Here is a 12737-nt window from a genome sequence, read left to right on the forward strand (position 1 = left end):
GAAGGGGGCATAAGCGAATTATGTAAATTTTAATTTTCCCAGTACAGGACAGGGATACTAATAAGAAAACAAAGAGAAATTAAAAAAAAATTTTTTTTTAATACTATTAAAAGTAAAAGATATTGCCTTGTACAAGAAAAAATTAAGTCCTTATAAGGACTTGTATCTCTAAATTATATAATATATGATATATATATATATATATAATCTGGATTATCTTAATATATTTGTATCATAAAACTTGTACAAAACATTGTTAGCTCTTATTTCATTAAAAGAAGTAAGGAAAAAACAATATGGTCACATCGATAATTGCAGTTATCAATATACAGTAGATGAATGTAAGAAGTTTATATATACATAAAGATTTGTTAATAGTTAATGGGTGCTTTCCATTTAATTTGTTTCGCAACTCGTTTCTCCATATTTTAAGTCGATTAATTTTGCTTACGATTAGATAGTGAACTAAAAGATGCATAGGAAGCAGAGAAATATAAACCAAATTCTATTTGTTAAATTATGTTATAAAAATATTGTATCTCGAGAGTGTATTTATATGTATGCAAATATATCTGGAATGTAACAAATCATAAACCAATTCATTTTATATTAACAAATTATGCTGTTATTACAAATTAAACGAAAACAAATTAATTTCGCATATTTTTAAGCTTTTTAGATTATTATATGATACACATCAACATCTATATACAACATATGTTTTTCGTTTATTATAATGATGTTAGTCGACTTTTGAACTCAAAACAAGATAGAATTACCATAATATTAATTATATAAATGGAAAGTACCCAATAAAATTTGTTAATAATTCTAAAGAATATCATTTCCTGACGCATACATTCCATGCAATTTATTTGTATTTTCAAAATAAGCAGCTTAATTTAGTTTTACTTGATATCGATATTTCCTTTTCTAATCCAAAACTATCAAAAAACAGAATATTTTCTTTAGATTTCTGCTAGTTCTTATTTTCTAATATTGCAATATAGAAAGGATTTAAGTCGTGAAATGCAGAATGTATTCAATTCTTTTTTTTTTTTTTATACAAGAATTGATTAATTTCAATTTTTTGAAAGTTGTTACCGCTGTATAAAATATTATAATTTCCAATTATTATTATCAATATAAAGATTTACATTCTTTAGTATGTAGATATTTTAGTAAACGAAAATTTATTTAAAAATTTATCTTGATGTTGACATTTATAAAAATAGTCTTACATACATTATCTTTTATGTCAGTGTTAATAAAATTATAATAACTTTTTAAAATAATTATTTAAATTATTAAAAAAAAAATCATCTTAGCAGTATTGGATACTTAAGAAAGAATTTATAATATTAAACTTGTATGAGAGATTTTATATAACAACTTTTGATATTACATTTATATTGACGTATATGATAATAAATATAAGTGCATTTTTGTATTTAATTTATATGATATACACAAAATTAACTTAGCAGCTTTGATGTCGTTGAACTAAAACGTTATTGACATTTTAATACAATTGTAATACAATTATTAATGTAAAAAGAATTATTGCATCTTACTATTGTAATACTTTATTTGCTAGGACAATGTTATTTTGCATTTTGCAATTTCAGAATCTTCTGTCTTGTATAATTCGCAGTAGCGTTACATAGACTGTGTTTTCAAATTTACTGCCAGCGCTGAAAATCTACAGTTTATGTTACATGCACTATAGTTTTTTGATACTAACAATCGATTTTGGAACATAGCCACAAAAAAAGTATGCATATCTCTTTAAGATTTTTTCTTTCATATTCTGCATTCCTGTATTGCAATAGTACACGTACAGGTATTTAATTAGGAAGAGAGAGGGGGGAGGGCGGAGGAAAGAGATGCGCGTGGGCATGCATAGAATTCCAATCATTACCAAACAATAGTCGTGTCCCAAATTTATTACCAGTATTGAAAATCTATAGTGCGCGTGATGTAAATTACAGATTTTCAGTACCGGCAGCAGCTGGCAATAAATATTGTAACGCGGCTAATAACGGTAAATTGCATGTAAGAAGTCCTGCTTATTAAAGGTACATTTTTCTTTTATCCTAGAATACTTAATAATTTTACTAATATCTTTTTAGCAAATTTTTAAAATATTGATATTAAGTGTAAAATATTTGTATATCTTAAAAAACATGAGAGAAAGAGAGAGAGAGAGAGAGAGAGAGAGAGAGAGAGAGAGAGAGAGAGAGAGAGAGAATTTAAACGGAAAATATTTTAAAATCAGTTTTTAGTGTTGCATTTTTAAAACAATCATTTTAATATTTCAAAATCAGAGATGTTTGAAAAGATATGTTTTAATACCGTACAAAATAGAATCTAATATGTTATTTTTATTATATACATACAATTTTTTAATTTAACGAGCTTTACTATGTATAATACATTCTATTCTGTTTCGTTTTTGATATTCTAGGATTAAGTAAGTGATTGCGAATAAATGTTTTATAAACAGATGTAATAAATTTTCTCAATAATAATATACATTTCATATATCGTAGAAAGAAAAAGGGTACTCTGAAATCTAAAGTTTATACGGGAAAAGATTTGATAAAAAAATTTTTATAAACAAACACAAAGCGGTTGTATTTATTTTATTGTACATATTGGAATACTTCTTTGTGAAATATACTTATTTAGATGACAATCATATACATTACAACTGTTTATGCATGTGTAAAATTCAGAATCAGAACGTTCTCTCTCTTAAGAAGGTCTTTTCCGTTTTTGAGTAAAAAAAATCGATTTTTTTTTGCTTTTTTTGAAAACTTATAGTCTAAGAATATCCCACGGAAACATTTTTTTGGAAGAAACAAAAATTGTCCAAGTTATACGAGCCAAAATAACGTGGTGTTTGGGGCTGCTTGATTGATTCAAATAGCGCACCAATTGCCAAAAAGGGCACTCGCCGTTATATTCAAAGTTTCGAAACCATTCTAGATGTTTCTATTCAATGGAGCAGAGTTTTATTCCCTTCTGAGCATCACTTTCGTTTCTAATGGAAAACGGAATTTTGACATAGGATAGAAAAAAATGTTTCATGAAACTTTAAACGTGTTTTTCTTGAAACCGTGTTTTCGAACATGGCGATCACGATTCCAAACAAACTATTAATCCAACCGACTTCTACTTCGACAGTTATACTCGGAGAACATATCATTATCGTCCGAACCAGAATTAATAGTCTACGTTAATTTTTTCTATTTTATTGAAAGCATAAATAAGAGGAAAAAATGAGCAAAATTCGAAAAATTTTTTGAAACTGCTGCCATTTTGAAAATATGCATACAATATTAATTATCCTGGTTTGGGCGAGAATTACAAGTCCACTTATTTAGTTCACTTTATTTTTTGCAGCTTTTGACCAATGATACCACTTATATTATACTGTTTGATCGTGTTCGCAAAGTAGGCCTAATTTCTCAGCACTATCTTATTACTACTTTATAAACAATAAACATTACAAAAAAAAATTTTTTTACATGTTCATTATATGCATTTTCTAGACCTGTATTGTTTTTTAAATACACTTACATCTTTATTCATTAAAAAAATTCTCAAAGAATACATTTAAAATCGACTCTCAAATGGAAAGACCCCCCTAAAGAATTTATATATAAATATTACAATGCTCAAAAATACGTAGGGAACTGTGTAGTTATACAATAAATCTTTTATTTTCACGGGTTTATATATATATGTATATGTGTATATATATATACGCAAATGTAAACATGTGTGTATTATATTATACATATATGTATATGTATGCACATATACTGTATATGTGCATAAAATATACGATATACACACACACAACAAATATACATACTCGATTGTGCGTATATTTTTAGTAGATATCGGAGCCCCACCAAAATTTCGTATTATTTCGTTCTATATTTTACCGTACATTGACATATATACATTTATTCAAACATGTGCAAAGAGAAAATAAATTTTTTCACGAGCAGGTACCACTTTTTGCACTTTTGTAACTTTATAATGCGATTGTATAATACCTTAATTCATTAGTTTTAGACTAACTTTACAATTTCATTTTTCTTAATTTTCTATCCCGCTTATCTAATTGTTTTGGAAAGATACGTACATTTGTATATTATACATCAGGGTATTCCAAAATTCGAAGCTTTAAATACTGTAGCAAGAAAGTTTTCGGAGAATTAAATAAAAAAGTCATTTAAGTATTCAATATTAGATAAATTTATATAAATAAAAAGATATAATTGCAATGTTCGCAAAACATTGGCATTCCAATAATGGATTTGATAATGGAAATGGCTCGCGAAATGTATAGCTTCTTTATCAAGAGACACGGTAGTGACTTACAATAAGACAAACGCATAGCAACACTACGTTCCTTTAAAAAATACTTGTGGAAGTATTAGGATGTATAATTATTAAATACAATTCGAAATAGCGTATTGTAACATATACACATATAGGATTACATACGTACGTTATATAACTTTTTAAATTATACACATCAATACTTGAAAAAAGGACCTATAGATAATCTAACGCAAAAAAAAAGAAAAAAAAGATATCATGCGAATGTAGATCGATTAGGGCGAATAGAGTTTATTTTCCAATAATTATATATAAATTACAATAATAAATTATGCGCGCGTGCAACTTGAAAAGAAGTGCTCACATATATGTACATAAACCATTTCTCGCGATAATGTTTATGTTCCTGAACAGCATATGTTGGTTATTTAAAGATTATATTTGTGCTCTTAAAAGCAATCATGATTGTATAATGTGTAATTATAAGCACTACAAAGAGATATTGTTTGCTATCGTAAATTTTCCTATTACCTTAAAGTCGAAACTGACGGAATAGTCCCACCCTATCTTATAAATATATAATTATACTTATATATGCGAATATAAGATAGGGGAGAATGGTCTAAATCGGACTTATAATTTGCAGTTTTTGTTCTCTATAAGGCGTAAATAAAGTTCGATCATAAAACCAATGATGTGCAGAAACCAATGATTCGAAAGATTATTTAATTTCCTTTATTTTTGCTTCAGACCATTTTGACGTATCTCTTTTACTTGTGTCGAACTATAATGGAAAATGTAAAAATGTATTTTTCGGTCCGATTTGGAACTTTTCTATAGTTTTATGGACTTTTAGATAGAATTTTAAAGCATTTTAATTAATTTTTGTCAGTATTGAGTAAAAACGAGCAATTTAAGACTCAAAAATAAAAATACAGTTTATATTATTAGAATTAAAATCAATAAAAAATTTCATCAATCTGAGTCTGATAATACACATGATATTTTATTGTGATTTAGTGTTCCTTAGACTAGATCTGGTCGGTCGATCACCAGTACTACAACCAGGTTGTGGCGAACCTTCTTTCTTCGATGAATTAGCTGGCTTACTCGTCTTTTAAGTGTTTTTTGTATACATAGATCCGATTTGGACACGGGTTCTTTCGAACGATTCGAACAAATTTTACAATAAACCTCAAAAGTAATTACAAAATTTTTAATATTTTTGAATTCTACACTTTTTAATTATCTTAAATCAATTACCGTTCAAATTAGCATTTTATTTTAAATAATGATTTATAAGGATTTTCTTTTTTAAAAAAATTTTTGCATGATAGCCAAAAATACATATTTGCATCTATTCTATGAACGTTATGACGGAGTACTGCCAAACTGCTGTCACATGTTCAGTGTCTTATAAAGACTTTACATTATAAATAGTATATTTATTTAAATTAAAAAGATCTGATTTGGAACACGGTCCAATTTAGGACATTCTCCCCTACAATATACATACATATATGTATATGATTAGCTATAACATATGTATATTAGAAAACATCAGGTCATACGTCAGAACATGTATTTGAACAGAAGTAAATATTTTGCATTAAAAAATTCATTTAATACACCCCACAGTAGACTGCAGATCCATCCAAATTATAAAGTTATGCCAAAAAATTACGAAACTTACAATTCAAACTTTCTTCTGAATATAAAAAAGCCTATTAAAAAAATGTTAAATTTGAAATTGTTGATTTCAAATATGACATAAAAATATTACTGACGCAAATTTTGTAACAGATTGTTACAAGTAAATTATTAAATATTTATTGTAGAGGGAAATTGACTTTACAAATCAATTTTTTCGTTAAGAAAAATTACGAAAGAATAACTTTTATTTGCTATTTTCTAACTTTACCGAGCCAGCTAGGAGCTAAAATTTCTCCCTACAGTCAACATTTAATAATTTGTTTATTACATATAAAATTGATTTTTGTAATATGCTTTTTATATAAAAAATTTTTTTATATTCAGTCCTATTTTCAATGATTACATTTTTTTGTTAATCTTTTTAGTTTAGCCATGTTTGCAATGGATTAAAATAATTAAATTGAACTTTATTTTATCTGGACATTCTCTGCACTTGCCAAGATTAATTTTTTTAAATTAAAATATATTTTTCTCTAGCACAAAATCATACAACCTGAAAAATACTAAATCTTAATTATCTTATCTATCTATCTAGTTTTTAAGATATTTAAGTACATTTGTTAAAATACGACATCCTATATTTAATAAAGGATGTTGTTAATAATAAACGGAAAATAATAAATCGACAAATTAGTTTTGAAGCAGAGATCTTGTTTCCCAAAACAGCTGTGGAGTCAAGGATAAATATTATAATATTTCATGTTCGTAATTTTGCTTTTCTCATCTTTATACCTAGATAAAAAAGTTTGTACAATATATAGATTTAGGAATTTGAGAAATTTTTAGATAAAAAAATATATTATAAATAATTTATAAGAATATCAATTCTATTATGTTTTGTTACTATTATGTTTTATTACTATTTCTATTAAAGATAAACTAATTACTCCATGCATCCACTTAATATTCTAAAGATAAGTACTTTCAAAAATGTCTATTTTATAAAACTATTATGATTTCATGTCAACATTTTAAATTTGACTTTTAATATCACTTTTTGGAATACCTTAGCTCACTGCGCATGTCGATGAATGTTTTTTTAGAAACTTCAAAATTTTTTAAAATTATTTTTCAGGATTTCAATATAAATTTAGAATTTTTTAGAATTTTTATATAATTTTGTAATTTTTTAAAGAACATTTTTCAGAAATGCTGAAAAAACTACATTTTTTTTGGATCTTTTTTTATATACATACATATGTGAAATATTTGAAAATTTCTGATTGCGTTATAAGAAACTTAATAAAATTTGAAGAAGTTTAAGAGGTTTATTTCAGAAATTTTTATTAATTTATTAATTTAAAACATATAAAGAATTCTGGAAAGAATGAAATTTTTTTCATGAACAAGAATTTTTTTCATCGATCATACGCTTTTGTTTCCGTTATATTTGGCAGATCTTTACGTAATTTATGCAGTTATTGACAATATTATCATTGATATTATTATCATTGATTCGTTGGATTAAGTTTTAGTATTCTAGCGTAGATTTGGACAATTTTAATTTATTGTAAAATGTTTCCTTTTTTAGTATCATATACACAAGTTTTTAACATTTTGTTAAAGAGAAATTACTGTATCAACAGAAAAAGCAGATGAGAGAGAGAGAGAGAGAGAGAGAGAGAGAGAGAGAAGGGGGAGGGAAGGAGAAAGAAAGTCTAACTTTTTGTCAACACTATATAGCACGATGTCTAGCATCTACATACAACAATCTTTTAACAAAAATATTTATCTCATGAAATTCACACGTATAGCTTACAAACACTCTATTGAACGTATAATTGTGAATAAAAAGATCGAGTTGTGATTATCTTACTTTTAATTGCCGCTACTTCTAGTTTCGGCGTTAAAAACCATCAAGCGACATTAATCGCGTAATGACATTTACATTTGGGTTTTACTTGTAACTACGATAATTGTACGATAACGAGAATTATTTTATAGTAAAGTCAAGCGATATCTATTATCTGCAATACAAAGTTTAATTTTTATGGAAATTTATCTGTCGCGATTCTTCTTTTAATTCTAATTAATATTATAGAATTATTATTATTATACATATTGAGATTCTATAATAAGTATAAATTTCGAATATCTAGCTTTAATTTGCAAAGTAATAATTTTCATGAAATTATATTCTCTTTATTGACTTATCTTCCTTTTATTATAATAAGTATGTTTATATGGTTTTTTCTATGCAGCTATATTAAATTATTAAGTCAGAAGCAAAAGAGAGAACGATCGAATCTTCTTTTGCACACTACATATAAAAATAAATTTATTTTTATACTATAAATATCGTAATAAATAACGTAAATAGTTTTTCTCAACCTTTTTACAAATTAATACGTAAATAATGTGCAATACAATATAGGTACATATGTTTTATATATTTTCAAAAAAAATATATTTTATGATTTATATTAATTATAGACAATTGATAATTATTGATTATTTCGTAATCTACAAAATGAATTTCTTTTTTGCGTATTTTATGTAAATCAATATTGTCGATAACGATAAGTTACGACGTTGTACATAGATACATATGAGCGCTAAAATGAAATCTATATACATATATATATACTTTTTCACTCGACGTTATAATCCAACAAGATCGCAGTATAAAAATATTGTAGTGATATGTGAGAGTTGTCCAGTTATTTTGGCGCAATGTGAAAATATATCGAGTATGTCGAGTATATCGATGACATTTCTTTCACATAAATTAATTGTACAAGAATAATAATAAAGTCTTGGGGAAAGCGTTGCGAATTGCAACAATTTTCATGCATGTAATGGTCCACCATTCGTAGATAATATAAAGAATCAATCGAATCATGCAAATTGCTAATTGCAGCAATGTGACGGGATTTGATCCCACTACATTTAATCTCTGTCGTGTATCTTATATCATTCGTTAAGAGCTTCCGAAATAACCCCTTTGGATTTATCGAGATGGAATGTCGTGGTGGAATTCGGGCCTATTACTGTCGTAGTGGTAGTCTCACTTACTGTAGACTCCCGCTTTCTGTATGGATTCGATGGCTGGCACAATCTATATGGTCGGTGACGAAAAAGAAGAGAATCAAAAAGTGAGAATTCTCAATTTTAAAATAACAAATTACAAAATTGCTAAATAACATACTAAAGGTGTAAAATGAGCAATCAATCAGTGAATCAATAAAAGTTCGCAAAACTCATTTCGCAAAGTTATATTATAGGATCTTATTCAAATGAGACAATTGTGACTTTGATGTTGATTACTACATTGTCTTAAAAAAGATTAATAGTCCAGAACCGGTATTAGGTCAAACGAGACACTTGTACTTTTATCTTACTATGATTGACTTTAGAGGAACTGTATTTCATTCGTTTGTAACATACGCATGTACACGTAATCCGTTTGTAACGTATACTTGTATATTATATGTAATTATGTAATTCTTATTAAGTTAATATTAAACATCATTAATTAATATTACATTTTATATACCGTAAAACAAAAATTTATTTTTATTTTATATTATTTGATTGATATAAAAAAAGTAATAAGACATTAAATATGTGTCAGGACTATGAGAGTCTAGCAAGATGTATGTGCTGTTATTTATGTGTCAAGTGTAAATTGCTAGACTCTCATAGTTCTGATACATATTTTATGTTTTTTTTTATTGTACCGAGGAGGCACACTGTTTTCTTTTGTCAAAAATGTGTCTAGTTCCCGGCTTTGATCAATCCTATTACGTATTCTGTGACTTATTATGTGTACATATATGAAGATATTTTTAACATAAGGTACACGTAAAACGAGTACCTTATGCTCTCCGTTCTTGTACGAGGGGACCAATTGTTATAATACCTCCGACGGCTGTCAAGATTTCGTGTAGTGCTCCATCGTGCGAAATGATGTCTAACTGTATTCTGTACTTCAGTATTGAGAAAGCAGTAAAACAACGCCACAAAGAATCCCTGAAAAAAAGTAGGAATCACATTTATTATATTTATTATATGTTTTTATTTTCGGTTGCGAGAGATTACTCTTCGCTATAATAAAATTTTGATTGAATCAGTTCTCTCTAGAAATAACGAATTTTCCTTGCTTTTAGAGCGAAAAAGTCTCAAATATGCTCTCTGTTGCCAAAGTAGTATAAATCATTCTATTATTCTACCTTCCTGCTCGACAGGAAAATATTCAGCGAATTATTTCTCTTTTTAAAATTTATTTTCTTCTTTTTGGCAAAAATGTTTCAAATATTACTCTTTCTATATTATATTTCAGTTTTAAGATTAATAATCAAATTATGATTGATTTAGAATAATGAGCTTGTACATTTTACTGTCATATAGGAAAGTTGGAGGCACAATAATAGAATCGAAGAGAAGAAATTTTTGAAAATGTTTGTAATCGATAAGTTTATTTATTGCTTAAATTTGACCGCTTATATCGCTGACGTTTTTTTTCTTTTTAAATATTCTTTAAATAACTTTTACCTGCGAAGAAAGCAGAATCGCACGTGCGTAAGAGAATACATTGGCGACTTGGCCTTCAGTAGGTCCAGCTATAACTAACACATACGTCACTCCTAGAAGTGGTATCAACACCAAGAGAGCTTTACTGGCTTTCCGATATTGCTGCGTCTCCACGTTATTAGAGGACCAAAGCTTCGTTATCAGCACCTGCAGGGCATGCGGTACGCGTTATATTTCAATTTAGGGGAACGACAATATATACGACTACTAGGGTGTTTCTCAAATAAATATATATATTTTCCTTCGTTCTTTTTTCAACGAGGCTTTTTTTATCATTTATCCGACTATATATATATATATATATAATTAATGGGATTGTCCAGAAATTGTTTTATCTTGAAATATATAAGTTTGACACCGCGCCTGTATGTGCAGTATTGTTTAATATACATATGTAAGATAACGACTAAAAGTTCAATGCGCGAGGTTGGTTTTCGAGAAAAAAGTATTTTATACATATAGGATACCCGTTAGCTAATTGGACGACCATTTTATCGGCACTTCTCTTTAAGATTAAATCACATGATCAAATTACTTTAAAACGTTATTCGTCCTGTATACGAGCTATTTCATTTGTTTACTGTCCACCAACATTTGTCGTAGTCAGAGTCGAGAGAGAGAGAGAGAGAGAGAGAGAGAGGAGGGGGGAGAGAAGGAGGGAGAGAGAAAGGGGGAGGGGGAGAGAAAGAGAGTCTAGAGCATACGAGTGCTTATCTCAAATAAGAAATTTGAATGGACACAAAAATGCATGGCAATATAAATTTCTATGTATATGTTTTTAATTAATACGATGTATTAATGATGATTATAATCACAGTGGCCGTCAACTGCGCTTGTTGTGCGTATATTATAAATAAAAACAAAATGTATAAGATAAATTTTGATAAAATAATCCAGGCAGCAAGCTAATTTTATTTGTCATCATCATTTACGTTAAAATATCATCAAAGACATCATTTTAATGTTAAAACGATAACAAATAACGTTGCACCTTGTCATTCAGTGCGTTTATTTTGATATTGTGGAATTAAATGCATTGATCTTGAAGTAATTAAGTTGTAAATAACTTCCCCAAATATGCCTTAGAATTTAAGTTTTTACTTTATTGTAGAACAATCTAACGAAACATCTTATCGTGACAGGAGTTTGACGAACATTGATAAATAACTATAATAATATATAATTTGGTAATACAAAAACACGCGTAAAGTGTTTTTATATTGTCGATAATATTTACATACAAGTTATCTGTATGTTTGTAACGTATATATAAGTAGCATTCCAAGATTAATTCAAGTGGCGCAGTGTACTCACCCGCATAATCATGAAAAGGAATACCATGTTCACTGCTAGAACTATTATAGCAGACGCTTGATAAAACCAGTCGTACGGATGCGGTATCATCCAGGGACAGTGTCTCCAGAGCACCACTTCCTGCCAGCATCGAGTTCATATAATTAATGGATAATGTTACATAAGATCGACAAGTAAAGGTAAAATTATGTTTAATTGTATTAACCAAATATTTATAATTAGCATTATTTGACTATATATATAAACATTTAATAGTTATTATCAAACTTCTTTTTCAGTGTACATTATTTCTGCAGTAGTTTCGAAAAGCTTTTTGTTCACAATATACACATTTTCGATTACATGAGAGTAGTGACAAACAAATTTAACAAGTTTTCAGTAAGTCAAAGTTGTCGATTGATCCTTGTTGTTATACACTTTGTTATGCATTATACTGTAGCGTGGTTCAATGGAAAGTTTTTTTCACGGGCGAATGATAAAAAATTAAATTTGACGCGTCTATCTAGTATTCGTTTAGATCGAACGTTCGGTGATATATACACGCATGTGTATGTACACTATGTATGTACATTATACATACATATATCGATATATCGATCACCTTATTTTCTGTGTATGTTATTCCTGTCTTCATTCTTGCGTGTTTTATCCTTGTCAAGTATTATACTTGGATACGGGCATTAATATAGGTAAGTGTGACTAAAAAATAAAATTTTGCTCGATATTTTATTATATTTTTGACGCTGCCTGAACAGCCTGTTACACGTTGCTACATCAGGAAATGAAAGATTTCTCCCTCAGAAAGACGGAAATTCGCT

General features: G+C 27.9%; 1 protein-coding gene across 1 annotated transcript in view; it reads right to left on the minus strand.

The window, feature by feature from the left end:
* Positions 1-8748: 8748 nt before the first annotated feature.
* Dh44-R1 (Diuretic hormone 44 receptor 1) overlaps positions 8749-12737 on the minus strand; it is a 38675-nt gene continuing 34686 nt past the window's right edge. Inside the window, exons 7-10 of the mRNA XM_018540012.1 lie at positions 11920-12039; positions 10567-10752; positions 9935-10044; positions 8749-9130 (exon numbers count right to left, since the gene is read on the minus strand). Coding sequence (XP_018395514.1) covers positions 8986-9130; positions 9935-10044; positions 10567-10752; positions 11920-12039 — 561 coding nt within the window. The 3' untranslated portion in view covers positions 8749-8985. The remainder of the gene's footprint in view (positions 9131-9934; positions 10045-10566; positions 10753-11919; positions 12040-12737) is intronic.

This window comes from Cyphomyrmex costatus, unplaced genomic scaffold (assembly GCF_001594065.2).
Source record: "Cyphomyrmex costatus isolate MS0001 unplaced genomic scaffold, Ccosl1.0 scaffold23, whole genome shotgun sequence".
Taxonomy (NCBI): Eukaryota; Metazoa; Arthropoda; class Insecta; order Hymenoptera; family Formicidae; genus Cyphomyrmex; species Cyphomyrmex costatus.